This window comes from Muntiacus reevesi, chromosome 9, assembly GCF_963930625.1.
Source record: "Muntiacus reevesi chromosome 9, mMunRee1.1, whole genome shotgun sequence".
NCBI classification, from domain to species: domain Eukaryota; kingdom Metazoa; phylum Chordata; class Mammalia; order Artiodactyla; family Cervidae; genus Muntiacus; species Muntiacus reevesi.
In genome coordinates this window covers 35,334,716-35,357,615 of record NC_089257.1, presented here as the reverse complement: position 1 = coordinate 35,357,615, position 22,900 = coordinate 35,334,716, and the positions used below count along the sequence as shown (strand labels likewise).

Here is a 22,900-nt window from a genome sequence, read left to right as displayed (position 1 = left end):
GAGGTAAGGAACACTTATGGATCAAGTATGTTCTGACAAGTGGAAAGGATTTGAAGTACTCTCCTGGGTAAAATTAACCTCATTCTTGCATTCTCTCATACAAAATGAATATTCTTGAGATAGATTTTATTACAGCTGATTCTCTGAAGAATCACTGAGCCATCCATATAGTTTCTTTAGGACAGGAATGACTTTCCATGTGCCAAGTCTCCCATACTGGGACACTCAACATGGATGTGCACAAGAATATTGGATATTCTGCCCAGAGAATACCACACACATATTAATGGTCATCTTAATGATGTAACTTACAAACTCTAAGACTTGCAAATATGTTTTGGTGGTGTCCAGAATTCCTGTGCTTTTATTTATATCTGAAGAGTAATCATGTCATGGTATTTTCAAGTGAGAAATGATGTCAATAATGTCATAGAAGTTGCTCTGTTGGGGAAGAGTGTCTTTCATTGTTAATTTAGCAAAATGTTTATCATTAAAATGCCAAATACATCTCCTTGGTGAATTTCTTATTTTCAAGTGAGTACACAAGGTAAATACATGTTTTATAAGCATCTAGGTTACAGATTTGTCAAGCTGGAAGGGTTCTTCAAGGTCTAAGTCTCTTGGTCTATAGAAAGAACAAAAGAGTGAAACGGGTTTTAGTCCTGCTGCTTATCAAGTCGTGTGACTTTGGGCAGTTCATTTGCACCACTGGAGCACTTCAGGTTATTCATCCATAGAAGGAGAATAATAAAACCTACCTCGTGGAGGTGTTCATTTGGTTCATTCAGCAAATATTTATTGATTGCATATATGTATCTGACTCTCTTCTAAACACTGAGACAGCAGTGAACAAGACAAAAAAAAAATGTTCCTCTTTATGAGCTTACCTTTAAGTAAGGGTGGCAGACAAGAAATAAGATAAATAAATGAGTGAAAATATGGTATGTTAGTGATTATTAGATGTGAGGCTTACATTAATGTATATGAGGTGCCCAGCACAAGATCTGGCATGTAGTAAGTATTCAACAGAGAGTAATTTGCTTCTTCAGTCTTCCTAACATCTCCTCAATTAGTCTGTAGCATGGTAGTAATCAGCAAAAGGCCTGACCCAGTGCTTTCTACCTCTTGCCAGTTAACAAAGCCTATTTTGTTTAAGAAGACAAAAGAATTCTTACAGATGTGTTTTGCACTTCCTGTGTGGCAGGTTAATCAAGGTGGTGCCTAAACACTGTTGATAAATGTCCTTTTCTGAAACCAGTTGGCAAGGGCCCTTGCCTGGAGCTATATGGCATTTGTCCACAAAGACAAATGTATAGTGTCTTTGCTCTTTAAGCAAAATGGACTAGGAAACTGTACTGGCTGTTTCTCTTAAAGAAAAGATGTGTGACCTATATCCTGTTCCAAACATTGGAGAACTGGGCAAAGTTTACATTATTTATGGGAAATCAGGGTATTGACTAAAAGCCAGGAAAAAGAAGATTTAATACATGTGGTTTCTATATATTTTTTGCCGATTGTAGAAAATTTGGGGAGTTCAGAAATGTTTGAAAAAGCAGCCAAAAGTTCACCTCTAGGGTTCAGGAATTCCACCATTTGTGGTGGCTTCTCTTGTTGTGGAACACAGGCTCTAGAACATGGGCTCAGTAATTGTGGCACATGGGTTTAGTTGCTCTGCAGCATGTGGAGTCTTCCCAGACCAGGGATGGAATCCATGTTCCCAGACCAGGGATCGAACCTGTGTCCCCTGTTATGGCAGGAGGATTCTTATCCACTGCATCACCAGGGAAGCCCCCGAGTTCCTTCTTTAGGCCTGCGTCTGTACCAGGAACAGAGGGTATAGCCCTTGCCCTCAGGCAGTACCAGCCTTGTGGGGTAGGGAAAGGCCAGATGTGGAGACACCCCTGAGAATGGGCTCCTAACTTTGACTGTCAGGCCCTTTCCTCACAAGTCAGCTCTAGAACAAGCTTTTGTAAAGAATTGGGAACAAAAGTTGGAATCATCACACTTGGGGTGATTGTAGAGATGAGAAAGGAGAGTATAAAGAGGAAAAACACAGAGAGCAGTGGTAACTGCCCGACTGGCGTTGACATCCCCAGCTCCTCTGTTTGAAAGGGCCTTCAGTTCTGTCCTGTGATGTTACCTCTCAGAAGAAACTGGATGTCAGACTATGGGCCATCACTCCTGTGGCTTGCTTTAAGAGCCTAATAAGTGAAAATTCAGAATTACAACCCAAATTAGATGAGGAAATTGGCCCAGGGAGATTGAGTGAATTTTCTTGAATCACACATCTAGTTGGTGACAGAGCCAGGATAATAATGAAGGACCCTGAATTTCACTCGGTCCAGTGACTTTTTTTCCATTACTCAGTTGGTAATAATTTCCTTCACTAAAGTGTACATTCTTCAGATGACTTTAAAATAATGGTCACCCTTGCATTTGATAAATATGGTTTATCAGTAACTGATTTACATGCAATTTGAGGAGAACATATTTATGACATAGAAGGTGGTAAAAATGTTTTTCCAGGTTTTCCTGGGATGTCTGGGCTCTCTCTTCCTTCTCTCAGAGGTGTGTATTCACAAGTAAATGTTGGCATTCTGTCATTCATTTTTTTCCAGATGTTCTTCCCAAGTAGTATGTTAATGTTTTGTGCTTTTAATATTTATCACATTTTTCAAAATCTGGGCATATAAATCTTAATAAAATTCTCAACTATCCTCTCTGCTGTCTGAAATTTCTGGGTATATTTATGTTCATGACAGTATCTGAAAGCATGAACACTGTCACACCATTAGGGCTTATATTCCTAAACCCTAGATTTGTGTTTCTAGATGTTCTGAAAGTTCTTTATACTTCACTTGTAAATGCCACTGTACTGCGCCATGACATTTCCATAGTAACATATATTTCAAACAGGAAAACAGAAGAAGTCCAAGAAAAAGGTAAGGAGGTCTCAAATACAAAATAAAAATTAAAAGTAGACAAGATGGGGAGGAGTATAAATTCTAGTTTGATGTCCCATAAGAATTGAATGTCCTTGGAAGCAACCTAGAAGCCCATCAGCAGACGAATGGATAAGGAAGCTATGGTACTTATACACAATGGAATATTACACAGCCATTAAAAAGAATTCATTTGGATCAGTTCTAATGAGATGGATGAAACTGGAGCCCATTATACAGAGTGAAGTAAGCCAGAAAGATAAAGACCAATACAGTATACTAACGCATATATATGGAATTTAAAAAGATGGTAATGATGACCCTATATGCAAAACAGAAAAAGAGACACAGATGTACAGAACAGACTTTGGGACTCTGTGGGAGCAGGCGAGGGTGGGATGTTCTGAGAGAATAGCATTGAAACAAGTGTACTATCAAGGGTGAAACAGATCACCAGCCCAGGTTGGATACATGAGACAAGTGCTCAGGGCTGGTGTGCTGGGAAGACCCAGAGGGATGGGATGGGGATGGGGAACACATGTAAATCCATGGCTGATTCATGTCAATGTATGGCAAAAACCACTATAATATTGTAAAGTAATTAGCCTCCAACTAATAAAAATAAATGAAAAAAAAAAAAAAGAATTGACTGTCCTGCAGACCCACTTTAAGGACTGGCAATTTCCACCACCAACAAAGTAGCCCAATCTTGGAGTCACACTTCCTTTGATCCTTACATCCTGTCAAGTCCAGGTCATCCCCCTAACATGTCTCAGTGTCACCTACTGCAACCAGACAGGTGGTCACCCATCTGTCACGTCACTGTTCTGAAGTCCATTCTCTGCAATGCTGCACACATCCTATTTAGTTTGGAGTTTGCTTAAAGAAAGTCACAGGCTTTTTGATGCCAGCTTTTTGAGCTTGATTAAGTCACACCCTCTGCCTGAAATCCATCCTTGCTGCTATCCACCTAGCAAACTGCTACTCAGCATTCAAACTTCAGCCTTACCATTGCTGTCCTCCACCCCCTACTTCTTGGTAAAGCAGACCCCACAATGTGCAGTGCCCATTCTTATGTCAAGGAAACCATAACACTTATCTGAACTTAATTGTTTGCAGCGTGTTTTTCCTCCCCTACCAACCCATGAACTTAAAAGCCAAAACCACATTTGATTACTCTCTGTATTTCTTGCATCCAGAATAAAGCTTGCCTGGAGCTGTTCAATAAATGTTTGATAGATGAATGAAAGAATAGACTTTTATGGAAATTGCTTTTGTGTGTGTGATTAAATTCACCATTTTAACCAAAGTGTGCATTTCAGTAGCATTTGGCACGTTCACGGTGTTGTGTGATCATCACCACTGTCTAGTTCCAGAACATTCCAAAAGCAAATTTTGTATCCATCAACTATTCACTCATGTAACCATTTCTGCAGCCCCTGGCAACCACTAATCAACTTTATGTCTATGGATTTGCCTATGCTTGGCATTTGAAATAAATGGAATCATGCAACATGTGGCCTTTGTGTTGGCTTTTTTGACCTAGCATAATGTTTGCTAAGTCATCCATGTTGTAGCATGCATCATAACTCCGTACTTTTTAGGGCTGAGTAACAGTCTGTCGCATTGATATATCACATCTTCTTTATCTATTGATGTTTAAATGTCTGATAGACGTTTAGGTTGTTTCCACCTTTGGACTATTATGAATAGTGCTGCTATGATCATGTATCTACAAGTTTTTGTTTAAACATTTGTTTTTAATTTTCCTGAGTATACACCTAGGAATGGAATTGCTGGGTAATATGGTATCACATGTTTAACTTCCTAAGGAACCACCTGACTTTTCCACCACAAGTACACCATTTTATGTTACCACCAACAATATACAAGGTAAGGGTTTCAATTTGTCGACATTCTCTCCAACACTTCATTTCTTACTCTATCCGTGCTAATGAGTGTGAAGTGGTATCTTTTGATTTTGATTCCCATGTTGCTAATAACTGGTATGATACTGAGCATGTTTTCGTGTATTTTTTGACCCTTGTGTATATTTTCTTTGGGGAAATGTTCATTCAGGTCTTTTGCCCATTTTATTTGGGTCATTTATCTTTTTGTTGTTGAGTTGTAAGAGTTCTTTATATATTCTGGATACTAAACCCTGATCGGGTACATGCTTTGCAAATACTTCCTGACATTTTGTGGATTGTCTTTTTATTTATAAAATTGCTTAATTTTATTTTATTTTTTTGGCCACATTGCATGATTGTGGGATCTTAGTTTCCCAACCAGGGCTCAAACCAGTGCCCCCTGCAGTGGAAGAGCAGAGTCCTAACCACTGGACCACCAAGGAATTTCCATGAATTTTCTCTACTTTCTTGATAGTGTCCTCTGATGCACAAATTTTTTTTAATTTTGATGAAGTCTAGTTGATCTATTTTTTTCTTGGTTGCTTATGCTAAGAAAACATTGCCAAATCCAAAGCCATGAGGATTTACCCTTATGTTTTCTCCCAAGAGTTCTATAGTTTTAGCTCTTATATTTAGATATTTGATCCATTTTGAGTTTGGTTTTGTATATAGTGTGAGATGAATGCCCACTTTCATACTTTCACATGTGGATGTCCAGTTGTCTTTACACCATTTGTTGAAAAGACTATTCTTTCCCTATTTTCACATTTGTTTTTGAAAAATATTTTCAAATTATAAGTAAACAATTCTTTTTTTCTTTCTTTCCATATTTGAAAGATTTTGCTTCACTATCTTCTGGGTTAATTTTTACCTTTGTTCCTCTGTATGTACTGTTTTCTCTCACGCTGCTTTTCAGACTTTATCATGGATCTTCACAATTTTATTAAGATATACCCTGGTGTAGTTTTTGTCATGTTTCTTGTGCTTGAGGTTCATTGGGATTCTTGAATGTGTGGTCCTAAAGTTTTCATCAAATTTGGAAAATATTTGTCTATCATTTCTTTCAAAAATTTTTTTGCCCCTTTAGGGTCTCCAATTACATGTATATTAGTCCACTTGAAGTTGTTCCTTAACTCAATGATGCTCTGTTCAATATTTTCTGTCTTTTTTTTCCTCTTGTGTCTTTTTGTGTAGTTTTTACTGCTGTGTCTCCAAGTCTATGAATCCTTTCTTCTGAAATACCTAATTTATTTTTATTTCATTTAATGTACTTCTCATCTGTAGTTTCTATCCCTAGAAATTTGGTTTGGGTTTTTTTTTTTTTTTTTAAGTAGCTTTTTAGTTTTGGAATAATTTTAGAGTCATAGAAAATTTGCAAAACATTCCACATGCCTCTCATCCAGTTTCAGTTTCTTCTAATGTTACTTTCTTACATTACCATAATACACTTATCAAAACTAAGATATCAGCACTGTTGCATTAATAGTAAATAATTAACACATTTTACTCAGATTTCAACACTTTCTCCATTAATGTCTTTTTTATGTTCGAAGAATCAGCTGAAGATGTCACATTTCATTTAGTTGTTGTGTCTTCTCTTCTCACCCACTAGTTTCTCAGTCTTTTTTTTGTTTGTTTGTTTTTAATGACTTTGAAAATTTTGAGGTGTACTGGTCATGTATATTATAGACTATCCTTACTTCGGATTTGTCTGAAGTTTTCCTCATGATTAGACTGGGGTTGTGGGTTTTGGGAAAGAATAACATAGAAGTGAAGGGTCCTTATTATTACATTAAATTAGAGGGCACATTATATCTACATTTCATCATAGGTGATGTTATTTTAATCACTTGGTTAAGGCAGTTTTGCAGATTTTCCTACTGTAATGTTACTATTCTTTTCTTCCCATACTTTCTTCTTTAGAAGCAAATCACTGAGTTCAGGCCACATTCAAGGAGAGGGGAGTGATTAAGTTCCACCTCTTATGGTGGGGGTAGTATCTACATATATTATTCAGACTTCTTCTATATGGAATAGTTATTAATATATTTTCTCCCAAATTTATTTATTTATTCATGACTGGTTTATGTCAGTTTGGACTCATGTGTACTTATTTAACATTTTGGATTATAATTCAATACTATTTTATTTATTTTATTGCTCAAATGGTTCCAGCTTTGGTCATTGGATGCCCTTTAAGATTGATTTCTGTGTCTCTTTGACATGGTCAATCCTTTCATTTCCATAACATTTCCTTACTTTCTACTATTGCATTATGCTCCAAGATCATCTTACATTTTCCCTATTCCAGATCTGTAATCAACCATTTCTCTAAAGTCATTTGGTTCCTTTTATTGGAGAATGGTGTTTTGAAACCAAGACACTGGTTGTAGGGAAGTCCCTGGGTCTTTTATTGTCCATGACTCTATTATCAAGCCCACTCTTTTCTGTAGTTTCTTGATCATGTGGAATATAATTATAACTATTTTAAAGTCCTTATCTAACTCATTCTACCTATCTTAATCAGTTTTAGGTGACCGATTTTTCTTCTTTCATTATAGGTCCTTTTATATGGGTCCTTTGGCTTTTGGAAAAGAGATTTTGGCTGTTATTTTTAAGCTTTGTTAGATGAGACTAGAGTAACTAAGTTATCCTAGGGCTAAATTTGCCCCACTATTGTGATGAAGCCCATCTGATGTCTTATGATTTATGCCTTGCCACTCTTAATGTTGGGAACAGACACTGGACCTCTGTGATTTTCAAGAATTACTCCTTCTAATTCTTTTGGATTATTCTCTTTCTGGATTCAGGTAGTTTCTTCACATGCATACTGAAGATTCAAGGTGGACCCTCAGCAGATAACCAGAGCTTCCTTTCTGTTCATCTCTGTTTTTTTTTTTTTTTTTTTTTTGCATTCTTCTCTGTGAACTCACCACCTTAACCGCCCCAGATTCCCCACTCCATCTCCTCAACTCAGGGGAACTATTGAGTTCTGCCTGCGTTTGTTTTCTTGGTACCAAGGCTAGGAAATCCTCTCCAGGAAGAAAGCAGAGATAATCATAGGGCTTACTTCACTTATTTCCTATCTTTTAGGAATCACTATGTTTAGTTACCTGATATCCAATGTCTTAAAAATCATTGTTTCATATATTTTGTCCAGAAATAGGTCTAATCCCTATTACTACATCTTGGCCAGAAGCAGCACAGAAAATTAATAGAGCTAGGGCTTATAATTAGCTCAAGGGTGTGCATACCATAAAACTTAAAGATGTAATATATATAGTGGTTAAGAGTATGGACTCTGGAAAAAGACTGCCTGGATTCAGATTCTAGTTTTCCATCTTACTAGCTATTGTCAACTACAAATTGGCACTTGCTCTCTACACGGATTAAATCACGTGCTGCTGCAGCTGCTGATTTTCAGCACCCCCTGAAAGGAGCTCAGAGTGGAGAGCAGACATGAGGCACTCTGTACTCCAGGAAACACTGGCAGAACAGGCCTTCAGGTATTTGGATATTTTTAGGAGCTGATTTTATGAGTCCAATTCTTATATCTCCTCATTTTTAGAAAAGCACTAAAATCCTTCATGGTGATGACTTCTCCTCATGACTAGCAAAAACCTTCTGCAAAAAAATATGTTCTTGATTGCATGTAGTTTCCCTTCACCAAAATCACATATATATTGGCCTTCCCCTCCACCTCTCTGGAGCAGTTTCTCAGAGCTATCTAAGATGCTGTCTCCCAGGTGATAGTCCTCATTTTGCCCCAAATAAAATGACTCACGACTCTAATGTTGTGCTTTTTTTTTTTTTTAGAAACCCTGGGCCAGTTATATAATCTTTCTGGGTCTCAATTTCCTCATCTTTAAGGGAAGATCTTAATGATCCTATTTCATTGGAATGAGATGAGGGTTAAATAGATTAGTACATGGAAAGCATTTGGAACAGTGGTAGGTTCAGAGCAAGCATTCAATAAATATTAGCTATTATTATTCTGAATACAGTAGTCTCCCCCTTTTATTTGCAGGGGATGTATTCCAAGACCCCCAGTGGATGCTTGAAACCACAAATAATGTGAACCCTATATGTACTGTTTTCCTATACACATGTATTTATGATAAAACTTAATAAATTAGGCACCATAAGAGATTAACAACAACAACAATGAATAACAAAATAGAGCAATTATAATGAGGTACTATAATAAAAATTATGTGAATATGGTCTCTCTCAAAATATATTATGTCCTGTACTCACTGTATGGTGTAAGACGATAAAATTTCTGTGTGATGAGATTAAGTGAGGTGAGTGAAGTTGATATTGTGATGTATCGTTAGGCTACTACTGACCTTCTGATGCATTGATGAGAATCATATGCTCCAGGTGATACTGGATCATTGAGAACTATGACAATGTTGATGGTTGGATGTCGGGAACGAATGACATTATGGTTGGGGATCCTGGATAGAATAGAGCAGGCAGCATGAGATTTTATTAAGCTACTCAGAATTGAATGCAATTTAAAACTTATGAATTATTTCTAGGATTTTCCACTTAGTATTTTCTGACTATAGTTGACCACAGGTAACTAAAACTGTGGAAAGCAAACAGCAGACAAAGGAGAACTACTGTACTTACTAAAAGTAGCCAGCAAGCTTGGCTGTGAGTTCTCTACTGACCCTAGTAAAGTGGAAATTGGTTACTTGATTTAGTGTTCATACAATACATACAAACTTGTATAAGAGACATACAGATTTCAGAATATTTCCTCCCAATATTCCTCACAAAGAGGTTACAGTGTGTGCCTAGAATAATATACCATCCAGAAGGAGTTCCCCAGGATTCTGTCTTTACCATCTCTCCAAATAACCAATAACCTCTCACCATAGCTCAGTTCAGTAAAAGTAATTCCACTGGGACTGAAATATTGTAGTACTTTTGGTCTGGTTTGCTGCTGCTGCTAAGTCACTTCAATCGTGTCCAACTCTGTACGACCCCATAGATAGCAGCCCACCAGGCTCCCCCATCCCTGGGATTCTCCAGGCAAGAATACTGGAGTGGGTTGCCATTTCCTCCTCCAATGCATGAAAGTGAAAATTGAAAGTGAAGTCGCTCAGTTGTGTCTGACTCTTTGCGACCCCATGGACTGCAGCCCACCCTGCTCCTCCATTCATGGGATTTTCCAGGCAAAAGTACTGGAGTGGGATGCCATTGCCTTCTCCGTTGGTCTGGTTTAATCCAACAATAAAATGTATAGTGTCAACATGAAACTCCTAAACCACATGTCATCTGGGCAGTTCTCCATAAATATAGGGGGATCAATTAGGAACCAATTACAATGGTTCAGGCAAGACAACTAAAGCCTGAGCCAAAGAATTAACTCCAGGATGAAAGGGTGTTAGCAGGAAACCAGTCCACTTTACAGTGAGAATCCACAATGCTTGGCAATAACTCAGTATAGAGCTACAGGAAGGAGGAATTTTCAAGGTCCAGGAATGAAAGTATGGAAAGATAGAAAGAAAAAGTGATCTTTGTGTTGCTCAAATCTTCTATAGCCTTACAAATATTTTGTCTTCTTACTCTATCAGCTACTGAGGGAGATGTGCCAAAATCTCCCACTATGTGGATTTGTCCATTTCTCCTTGTAATTCTGTCTTATATATTTGGAGGCAATATTTCTAGTTGGAACAAATATGTTCTGGCCATTATATCTTCCTGGTGAACTGCCCCTTTTATCATTAAGGCATTTGACTCTATCCTTAACAATGCTTTTTGACTTAAAATCTATTATTGTTGCATTATTTCATTTTGTATTTGCCTAGTATATCTTCCCCATCCTTTTAACACTTCTGTGTCCTTAACTTTTGAATGCATTCTTATAACCAACATACAGCTGAATTTTTTAAAATCCAATCTAAGAATCTTTGTCTCATAAGCATGTTTACATTTCTTTTCATTTTGATATATTGGAGATATCTTCCCCCTTTGTTTTGTCATTTGCTACGTGTTTTATTTCTTTATTCTCTTATCCTGTCCTCTTTTACTTTGGTTATTTTCTTTACCCCCTTTTTAGTCTCACTAGTGGTTTGGAAATTATCCTTTCTAATTATATTCCTTCAGTGGATATTCCTCCGTTACTAATGTGCATACTCAACCTAACATTGTTAAGTTAATCACTAGGTCATTGTGAGGATTTCAGGAACTTTAGAATTCTTTAATTCTGCTTTCCAGCCCCTTCTATCTTCCAGGTAATTTGGTTTTCAGTATTTTGGTTCCAACTTACTTTAACCACTCAACTCCCTCCATTAGATGTTTTAACAGCCGGTATTTATTCAGATTTACAAACACACATACCAATTTCTCTGCCTACCTTTCTTTATTTCCTTCTCATTTTAACTTTTTATTTCTTGTTGGAGTATAGTTGGTTAACATGCTTTGTTAGTTTCAGATGTACAGCAAAGTGATTCAGTTATACATATATCTAGTCTTCTTCAAATTCTTTTCCCATTTAAGTTGTTACATAACACTGAATAGAGTTCCCTGTGCTATAGAGTAGATCCTTGGTGGTCATCCATTTTAAACATAGCAGTGTGTACTTGTCAGTCCCAAACTCCCTAACTACCCCTTCCTCGTTCCCCAAGTCTTTTCTTGCGTGCAATAAAAGTCACCCTTTTACAGTTACAATTCAATAATTTTCAGCATATTCACAAGATTGTGCAACCACCACTATCCCCCAAAGAAATCTGATACTCATTACTGGTATTACCCCCTACCTCCTATCCCTACACCCTCAGTTCAGTTCAGTTCCATTGCTCAGTTGTGTCCAACTCTTTGTGACCCCATGGACTGCAGCATGCCAGGCTTCCCTGTCCATCACCAACTCCCGGAGCGTCCTCAAACTCATGTCGACTGAGTCAGTGATGCCATCCAACCATCTCATCCTCTGTCATCTCCTTCTCCTGCCTTCAATCTTTCCCGGAATCAGGGTCTTTTCCAATGAGTCTCATTAGGTGGCCAAAGTATTGGAGTTTCATCTTCAGCATCAGTCCTTCCAATTAATAGTCAGGACTGATTTCCTTTAGGATTGACTGGTTGGATCTCCTTGCAATCCAAGGGACTCTCAAGAGTCTTCTCCAATACCACAGTTCAAAAGCATCAATTCTTCCGCACTCAGCTTTCTTTCCCTAGCCCCTGGTAACCATTAATCTACTTCCTGTCTGTACGGATTTGCCTATTCTGGATATTTCATATAAATGGAATCATATAGTACATGGCTTTTCGTGTTTAATTTCTTTCATTTATCACAATGTTTTCAAGATTCATTCATGTTAGAATATGTACTTCAGTACTTCATTCCTTCTTATGCCTTAATAATACTCCATTGTATGGATAAGCTACATTTTATTTGTTCATTAGTTGGTGGACATTTGACTTATTTCTACTTTTTAGCGATTATATGTAACGCTGCTATGAACATTTGTATCTAAGTATTTTTGTGGACATATGTTTTCAGTCCTCTTGGACATATACCTAGCAGTGGAAACCATTATTTCTTATATTCAGCACTGTGCTGATGCATGTTAAGTCACTTCAGTTGTGTCCAACTCTTTGCAACCCCATGGACTTAGCCTTCCAGGCTCCTCTGTCCGTTGGGATTCTCCAGGCAAGAATACTGGAGTGGGTAGCCATGCCCTCCTCCAGCAGATCTTCCCATCCCAGGAATTGAACCCACATCTCTTATGTCTGTCTCCTGCACTGGCAGGCGGATTTTTTTATCAGCAGGGACACCTGGGAAGCCCCACGTGCTGATAGATAGTAACAATCAGCTCTCATGTGGTAGGGAGTAAGGGAGTTACTCTCTAGTTACAAAGCACTGAGCTTCTCATTGTGGTGGCTTCTCTTTGTGCAGAGTATGGGCTCTTGGGCTCACAGGTTTCAGTAGTCATGGTGCACGGGCTTAGTTGCCCTGTAGCATGGGGAATCTTCCCAGACCAGGAATCAAATCCTTGTCCCCTTCATTGACAGCTGGATTCTCATCCATTGTCCAAAGGGAGAAGTCCAAAGGTAGTCTTGATTTGTAGCATTTGTTGATCTCTGAGGTGCTCAAGCTATACTCAAGCTAGCAATATGACATCACTGAAATCTGGAGAAAGGGAAAAGATGCCCGGCAGCACACCATTACACTGTATTTCGACCATACAGGTACGAGAGAAATAAATAACCTCAAGAGGATAGATAGTAGCAAAGTTGTAGTAAAATAATTAAGAAGTGATACATTGTGAGGATTTTAAAGCTTTATTTTAAAGTAATTCATTTAAGTGTAAGTTTGTGCGATTTAACTTTTAGCAATGACTGTTTAACATCCAGTTCTCAAAATTCCTGAAATTTTAAGAGTCAGCTCTTTGGGCTGCTGTGAACTGGCTCTAGCACCTTTCTTGCATCCCCCTCCTTACATCTAACTTATTTTTCTGTATTGAATTATTTTCTTCTTACTGAAGTGTATCCACTCATTTTCTTTCAGCAAAGTTTGTGTAAGGTAAACTCATCATCTTCACTTGTCTGCAAATGGCTGAAAATTTGGTGTCACTTATGAATTTAACTTGTACAGAATTGTAGTTTGAGGTTTATTCTCTTTCCACGTTTTTAAGATATTATCCTCTTGTATTCTGGTTTCCATTGTTGCTGATGAAAAGGCCGCTGTCATAGTTAACATCCCTTTTGGTAATCTGGCCCTTTTCATTGAGGGCTGTTATAGTTTTCTCTTTGCCTTGTGGTTTTGCAGTTTCATCAGGGTATGACTAGTTATGAAATTGTTGGTTCTGTTTCCCTGGAGAACCCTGACTTATATAGCCGTAATATTTTTAATAATGATTTTCCATCATTCCCTCTATTAAATCTTTCTGGAATTCCTATTAGACATCTGCTTGACTTTCTCTTTTTATCGCTCATATCTCTTAAATTCTTGTTCAGGTTTTTTTTATCTCTTTTCTCTCTTTTTATTCTGTTTTGGGTAATTTCCTCAAATTTCTCTTCTAAGTCCCTTTTCAGCTAGATCTATAGGTAGTTTAATATCCTCTGAGTTTTTAATTTCAGTGGCGGTGTCTTTCATTTCAGGAAGTTCTACATGGTTGTTTTTCAAATCTCCCCACTCTTTTCCTCTTATACTATTCTGTTATTTTATTATGGCTTCTATTGCTTCTCTTATATCTATTTTAATCATCCTAATTCATAATCTGTTTCAGATGGTTCTGTTTTTACCCTTTTTCTTTCTAGTTTGTTATGTCGATTGACTCTCCATTCTGCTCATTTCTTTCCTCATGGGGTTGATGCTTTTTGTGAGTATCCTCATCAAGGATTGCTTTTTCTAGTGGATCTGCAAGCCCTGAATTGTTAAGCACCTCGCTTCAGCCTAAACCTAAGAATTTTAATAGGTCTTACTTCAGCCCTAATCCAAGAATTTTATGTTAACTTATCTCAGTAGCTGTTTTCACATACAGGTAGAGTAAATTTAAGCCCCCCATAAGCATTTGGCAGTGATTAGAGTTTCTGTTTCTCATGAGTGCCATTTTTTTCCCTACCCAAGGCCTCATCAGACATATAGCTTCCTTGAACTTCTCTGACCTTGGGATAGAGTTTTGCTAGTCTCCTTTTCATGGAAGGGGACAGAGCTTCCAATGTCAGGGCTTTTTGCAGTGAGCTCTGTTCCAACTTTCTTACTTGTCCAGGACTGAAGCTCCATCTCTACTCCTTAGTGTACAGTGTAGCCCTGGCCTGCAGCTCTCAGGATCTATAACTAAGTGTGAAATCTCTGTGGCAGCTCCGGCATATCACCTGTGCCCTGTTCTGGCTTTGAGTTTTCCATTTCTTTTTCATTTCTTATATCTAGAGATTTCTCTTTATATTTTTTTCAAAATTGGCAATAAAAATTTAACTTGTCTGTTATAGTTCATACAACATCTCCACGTGTCTATAGCTGGGGGGAGAACCCATCTATGTTAGGATAATTGGTCATGTTTCAAAGTTTCTCAGATCAGAAACAATCATCCTATGAAGAAGACATTTATTGTCTCCATTTTGTGAGTGAGAAAACTGAAACTCAGAATGGTTGTCTACATTGCCAAAGCCATAAAACTTTAAATGGGATTTTTGTCCAGTCTGTTTGCAAAATCCCATGCAAGATATCTAAGCATCTTCAAGGTGACTTGGTACCACTGGCTTCTCTCCATTATTGACTTTTATGGATAATTCATCTCTGGCATTTTGCTGAAGCAAATACTCTGTAAAAGATTCTTCCTGCTTCTTTAGGTAAGGCTGTTAAGAAGAGAAGGGAAGGGAGTACAATGCAGGTCATGGAAGCCGGGCTGTCCTAAGCCTGAGAGCCCTTGGTAGGAGCATTTGCCTGGGAGGAGGTAAAAGCCAGCAGGCATTTCTGCTGCCATCCAGAAGCACCCCCAAACTCACTCGTGCAGTGAGTAGTGAAGGGGACATACCGAGGGTCCTGCACATTGTCTCTGGCTTGCCTCTGGAAAAACGAAGAAGCCCAGGCAATGGCAAGACTTGCCTGTAAATTTCGCTGAGTTTAGGGATGTCTCAGCAGAGACCATCACACTCTGAAGCTTTTCGCTTTGCTCCTTAGACTAGCACACCTCTTGCCCTGTGAGTCGTGCACAGAACCTGGCCCTGAGTGGGTGCCCTAAAAAGGTGATATGGATCAATGAGTGTAACTGAGGAAAAAGAGGACAAGTCAAATATTTACAGTGGAGGGACCTAATGAAGTGGACTGGTTACACAGGTGATAAGATAGGGGATGGAGAGGCAGCCCAGAGCTTAGGGAAACCACTGCTATCCATAAATCAAAGGGGCAGAGGGAGGAGGCAGTCTCACAGAGTATGGGGAGCCAGGAGATGGGCCACATGGTCAGAAGCTTGAACCCTAGCACTGGGAGCAGGAGTCATTGAAAATGTGCAGCCAGAAATGCCACTGAGGCAGATGGTGGTGGGGGGCAGGAGGCAAAAAACATCCCAGCCTCTTCCTTCCCACCCCCACCTAGCTCCAATCTCCTGCTAGTATGATACTTTCCCTAGGCCAAAGTCAGATGCACTGGAGCCTGGATTCCAAGCCTGAAGGGATCAATGTCCCTGCATTACAGAACACAACAGAGCAGAAGAAGGCTGAGGGGTGAGGCTGAGATAAACAGGCCCAGGGTTGGCATGGAAGGAAAGAAAGAAGGAAAAAAGGAAAAAAAGAAGACAAGCCTATGTGTAACATATGAGCATTCTAAAATACTTATTAAATATCCGTTTGCAATTGAAAAGGATTTTTCAGATAAAAAGTTGCCTTCCTTACAGAGTTGTAAGGAACAAATGACAAAATGGATGTGAAAATCTTTTGAAAATTGCCGAGTGCTACATAAATATGAGATGATCATCATTCATATCATTAGTTCTCTGAAAGGAGGAATTGTGTTTGAATAAGTGTATCAGTGGAAACACTTTATAGGGCATCTTATTATGTGTGGATATCTTTAATGCATGTGTATTAGAATATTATTAGCTGCAAGCAATAACTAGCAGTGACTTAACCAAATAGGTAGTCACCTTCTTACATAACAGAGGTGCTCCTTTGGTCTTTCCATCTAGATTACAAGATGATTGCGATGCCCAACCTTTAGCTCCAAGATCAAGGCAGAAAAGGGTGGGGGTGGGAAAACAGCTCGGATTTAGCAGTCCTGTTTCCTTAGGAAAGCAAAAGCTCTCCCAATAACTCCCAGGAGAGTTTTACCTAACTCTCACTTGCAGGAACTGGGCTACACAATCACCCCTAAAGAAGTAGCAAGAGAGAAACAGCTTCTAGGGAGTCAAACAGCGGTGTCGGCCACATGCATATAAAGCACAGTACTGGGCACAGAGTAAGTGCTCAATACATGCTAGCTGTTTTGTGTGACTGTGCATCTGTGTACGTCTATGTTGGTGTGGTTCTATGTTGCTCCCATTTCTAACAATCCTATGAAGTCAAATCATCTGGGTGCCTACTCAGTCTCTCGTCATGTCTGACTCTTTGTGACCCCATGGACTGTAGCCTGCCAGGCTCCTCTGTCCATGGAATTCTCCAGGTGAGAATACTGGAGTGGGTTGCCATGCCCGCCTGGAGGTGATCTTTCTGACCCAGGGTTAGAACTAGTGTCTCTCACGTCTCCTGCATTGATAGGCGGGTTCTTTACCACTAGAGCCACCTGGGCCGGGTGGCCGAGTGGTTAAAGTGACAGGCTGCTAATCCATTGTGTTCTGCATGCTATAGGTTTGAATCCCATTCTTTTTTTTTTTTTTTTAATCCCATTCTTGAATGCTTGCCGCTTCCGCAGCCTTTGTTGTTTTCCAGGGGCTTCCCAGGGGTCACTAGCGGTAAAAGAACCCACCTGCCAATGCAGCAATGCTGGAGACACCCTCCCCCTAAACTGGCCCTTTAAGATCTTGGCCTTGGAGTCCCATCAGGGCCAAGTGGGCTCGATGAAGAGAGAAAGTGGAACAGGACCAGCTCTGAAATGAATTGATGCCTGTACCTGGGGCTATAATGATGAAGTCCTGGGTAGACAGATCATGTACAAGCTAGACTCATGCCTCCTCCTGCCTGTAGTCACTTTGAATGGTCCTGTAGGGAGGCCTGGCCCTTGTTATGATGATGCCACTTCTGCCCAAGAACTCCTGTGGGACTCCTCTTTACAAGTCACAAAAAGACCTCAATCTTATTACTGTAAAATTACACCTCATTTCTGACTCAAACCCAGCTGCAGCTCCTCATCTCATTTGCCATGAGTTCCAAATGGCTTTTGAGGCTGCTGAAAATAAAAAATCATTCCCCAAAGACAGAATTATATTGCAATTGAGGTGCAAAAGAGTGAACTTTCTGCTCTTTGGGCAATTTTCAAATCAAAAGTATAGAAATATTTACAGCAGTAAAAGATCTGTTCAAACAAACATACCCTCCTTAGGTTAATATCTCAGAAGAAGACAACTCTGTATGGTTGAATAATTTTTGCTGTGTTTAAGAAAAATTACCCATCCTAAGGGAAATTGTAAGAAGATCATTGTGGTTGGTAAAGATTCCAATGGGGTAATACTAATTGTAGGTGAGGACACTGTAAGATGGGCACACTTATGCACTGCTGGAAGTATAAATTAATTCCTAGAACAATTTGGCAGTGAGCACCAAGAACCAGTGTAAGGAGTTTAAACTAGTTGACCTAGACATTCCATTTCTAGGAATCTTCCTGAGGGAAATAGTCAAAGATGTAGATAAAGACTTATTGGTACAGATACTCATTTTATTTGGAAAAGCAGTAAAAAGAAGTAACTAGCCTAAATGTCTCTCAATGAGGAAACTGTCAGGTAAATTGTGATCAACTCATTAAATGAAAATAGTGCAGCCATTTAAAATGATGTTTTTGAAGAAAGTCAATGATGTGTTTATGTTCACAATGGAAAGATGCTAAAGCCAGACTGTGAAACCGCATGTATTATACAGTCCATTTTTACTTTCTATATGCTACAAAAAGGCTCAAGATACATTAAACATGTTACCAGTGGTTTTATCTGGGTGATGAAATTATAGGTGATTTAAAATTTTCTTCATTATACATTTATATATACAATTTTGATCGTTATAACTATAAATGTTACTTTTATAATTAGAAAAATATGTATGATGAAAAGTACTTTTTAAGAAAGAAATGTGTTTAACTAGGAGAGAAGAAATCTGTCATCAAGAAGTTGATGGTTTAATGAAGGAAATGAGACACGTACACAAATTCATTACAAGGTAATAAGGGATCAAATGGATGCTCTACAAAGTGTGGAGGGAAGGATTAGCTCTGCCTGGGAGAGTTGAAGGTGAGTGAAAAGAGGTGCAGGGTCTTGAGGGATGAACTGGAGTTCTCTAGGGCTTTGTAAATTGTTGGGCACTGTGTGTGTATAAGTTAGTTTGGGGCCTTTATTATGACTGTCAAAGCTTGCCTCATACAAAGCTCTCTTTCTTGTCTCTCTCCCATGCTCCCTAAAGCCCAGCATCGCTGGGACAGGAAGCAGAGGCAGTTAAATAGTCACACATCAGTGCTCCAGCAAGTGAACTGAGGTGCATCCAATGAAGAAGCAGATTCAGGACCAGAGGACATAAAATTATCTGGGAGCAGGGCCAGGAAGGTGCTGGTGGGTAAACAGTTCCACCTTATTTGCCACCCTGTGGAAAGGCTATCCTTGCCTGGGGCCTCCACCCTGAGTTATGGGGCCATCTCCACGTGGGGGATGGTAAAAACTGAGAACAAGCATCACACATCAGTTCATGATTTACATTGGCAGGAAACCGTGTGTCAGATGTCCTTACAGACTCCAGACAGGGTGGGGTAGAAAGGAGGGGTGTGATGAGGAGACCCCAAAGGGTGGCAAGAGATGATTTGTTTGGGAGACAGTCTTAGAAGCTCAAGGTTGGAAGAGATTTAAAAGCTATCTTACTTAATCCTCCTGAAGCCCTTCTAACATCTCCATCATGTTGTCACCCTTCTTGGCCTTCAGGGAGCAGCTCAGAGACCACCTCTTCTGTTACTTCCTATCTTAATTCCTCCAGCCTGTGCTTTAGGTGAGACTTCCCAGGTGGCTCAGCAATAAAGAATCTGCCTGCCAATTTAGGAGATGCAAGAGATAGTGGGTTTGATTCCTGGGTCGGGAAGATCTCCTGGAGAAGGAAATGGCAACCCACTCCGGTATCCTTTTTTTTAATTTTTAATTTATTTTTTTAATTGGAAGCTAATTACTTTACAATATTGTGGTGGTTTTTGCCATACATCAACATGGATCAGCCACTGGTCCAATATTCTTGCGTGGGAAATTCCATGGACAGAGGACCCTGGCAGGCTACAGTCCATGGGGTCACAAAGAGTCAGACACGACTGAGCACGTATGTGCTTTAGGTATTTCTCATTCAATTCCATGAGAAAAAAAATTAAATGCCAACAGTGCACCAGGCAGTGTGTTTATATTTCCTTGATGGCAGTGTGCCTTCCTGAGCCTCCTGAAGTTTATTTATTTATTCAGGCAACAAACCTGTATCAGACACCTACACTGTGTCAGGCAGTGTTCTAGATGCTGTGATAGAGTGAAGAGAAAAGCCAAGATCTCGTGTTCTCTTGGATCAGTCATTCTAGTGAAGGAGAAATACAAGAAACAAAGGAATAAATGAGAAAATACCAGGTTATAAATGTTAAGCAGTCATTTTGGGAAAATCTAAAGAAAGAACTTTCCATTAAAAGAGAGAAGCTGATTCCAAAATCCCAGGGGATAATCGTTGCTTGTTCTAGAAACAAAAAGAACATTGTGTTATTGTGTGTGGAATACCCTTTTGTATTCTAGCTACAAATGAAAATCTTCTCATTTTTCAGGACTTGGCCCAAACATTGCCTTTTTAGGCGTATCTATCCTATTTCTTTACCCTAGGTAAGAGTGACCATTGTCTCCTTTCCTCCCCACTGACTCAGAGCAGGCTTCTGTCAGCACCCCTGTAACGATTTGCCATTCTTACCATACATAGCAGGCTTCTCTGGTGGCTCAGGTTCAAGATTCCACATGCGATGCAGAAGACACAGGAGACTGGGTTTCGATCCCTGGGTCGGGAAGATCCCCTGGAGGCGGGCATGGCAACCCACTCCAGTATTCTTGGCTGGTGAATCCCGTGGACAGAGGAGCCTGGTAGGCTACAGTCAGTAGGTTCACACGGAGTTGGACATGACTGAAAGGACTTAGCATGCACACGCATGTGCCATACTATATAGCATTGCTGGCAGAACTTCTTTTATTAAATCCCTAGAGCCTGGCACAGAGTATGTGATTGGTAAACATTTGTTTCCTGAATACATGAACTCTCACATAGCACTTTCTTAGAACCTCCCTGGTGATGCTTATTCAGAATTGGCAACCCTTTTTTGATCAATGCCAGGCCTTGTACCCTGTTCTTTCAACTCTGCAACCTCTTATAAGCTTCATGATTACCCAGTACACTGTTTTTATCCCATTCTGTAGTTAAAACTCAGAGAATCAGGGTGACTTCTCTGATGACTGAGAAATAAGAATCAGAGCTAAGATTTGAACCCCAGTCTTCTTGATAGCAAATCCCAATGCTTCATTTTCTGTGATGCAACCATTATGCACTAGTTCATCTGTGGACCTGTCCTCTGTTTTCCCCTAGTTAACTGTTTCCCTTAGGGAAGGATCTGTACTTGACTCCATTCTGTATTCCCCAGTGCTATGTATTCCCCAGAATTGTGCTATGTATTTAAGACACACTCAATACAAATCTCCAAGGAGGGAAAAGAAAGAATGGATGTGTGAATGAATGCTTCACCCAAAGTGGATCAGCATCTGATATCAGTTCAAAGGATGTTGATGTGCCAGAGGAGGAGATGTTTCTGAGGGGAGAGGCCGTCCCAGATACCTCTGCGCCCATCTGGGAAAGCCGAGTGTGCTGTCTCCACACTAAAGCACTCATTTCTCAGAAATCACACCTTTCACTCGGTTGTACATCTCAGCAGGCAGGCAGGGGCACAGAGGGGAACATGCATGGCTTCCAATGAGTTGGGAAAATGAGGTTAGGTTTCGATTCAGATAGTTATTTGTGTTTTCTGGGTCTGCACGGTCGATAAATTTTCAACGAGCAGTGATTCTGTTCCTCATCTTTCATTGCTTTATGGGACTTCAGGGAATGAAAGCATAACATCCTGCTTTCCCATAAGTTCTCTGGCCGCTACCCTGGCACCAATTAAAGACATGTCCATGCAATTAATCAAAACCAATTTGGAAGCACTCTGGCACTGCTCCTCTGATGTGCTGTCTGCTCCACATACAGTAGTTCCTCAGCCGCAGTGATGGAGCCAGGCACATAGGAGCTTTTGATGAACTGGTTGTGCTGGCCCCAAGTGTTAACTATGTCATCTGACATGACTAATGAGGCTCCCAACTTGATCCGTGTGAGCGGGGCAGCCCTGCCGTCTGGAGGAGGCTCAGTTTCCACGGCCAGCCTGGGAAGAGGCTGCAACGTGCGGGGTACACACTCCATCATGTCAGCTGGAGTCCTGGAGGCCTCTAGCGTTGGAGCTGAGAGTCGTCCACAAGGAGAGTGATGGAGATCGTGGGCCAGGCTCTATGCTGGGCGCTGGTGGGAATGTGACCCGATTTAAACTTCTAGCTCAGCCTCCTCATTTTACAGACATGGAAACCAAGACCCAGCAAAAGTGTGGGGGCTGCCAAAGGCATGAGCTGTGGGAAGAGAAATAAAGGAGCAGGCATAGATTCTGTCTTTGAGTAGCTGAACCCCTAGGTGAGAAAATAAACATGCATGAGGATAACAACTGGAGTCTGATGCAGGTAAACCTTCTCAAGGGTTAAACTGTGGGTATTCTTCTTTCATTCCACAAACATTTAACAAAAGTAATCTCTTACTTCTGTGTTCTTGTCACCTCTAAAACCCCACGAGTGTGTGATTTGAAATCAACAGGTCTGGCCTGGAGTCTCAGCTCTCCTTTGAGTTGACGTAATCTTGAGCAAATCATTTTTCTGAGCCTTTGGTTCCTCAGCTGTACGTTGGGACAAGCCAGATACTGCCTACCCAGCCTACATCCTACAGTCCTTGTGAGACCCAGCAGAGTTAATGGGTGTGAAAGTGTCAGAGTCTATGCACATGTTAGTTATTATTCATATTACTACCCTCTCTAAGGACCCCTGGCTGAAATCTCTGCAATATGGATCCACAGATAGCTTTAACTCTCTTCCTCTTCCTGCCCCTTTCAAAATGCACAGGAAAGAAACAGATATATAACCAATTGGTCATCTGCCTACAATCTCAACAGCTTTCCCAGAGAGTCCACGACACAAAAAGAGGAAGAACTCAGCTATTTTAATTTAATGTCATTCCACACTTTGACTGAGCACCTACCATATGCCAGGCATTGGCCAGGGTGTGTGGGGAATCAGAGTTGGATAAGACAGGCTCTTTGGCCACCTTGAGAAA

General features: G+C 40.0%; 1 protein-coding gene across 1 annotated transcript in view; it reads left to right on the top strand.

Annotated features, from left to right (window-relative positions):
• GVQW3 (GVQW motif containing 3) overlaps positions 1-21,759 on the top strand; it is a 28,649-nt gene extending 6,890 nt beyond the window's left edge. The window contains exon 2 of the mRNA XM_065945383.1: positions 21,499-21,759. Within this exon, the coding sequence (XP_065801455.1) occupies positions 21,499-21,759 (261 nt within the window). The remainder of the gene's footprint in view (positions 1-21,498) is intronic.
• Positions 21,760-22,900: the final 1,141 nt, after the last annotated feature.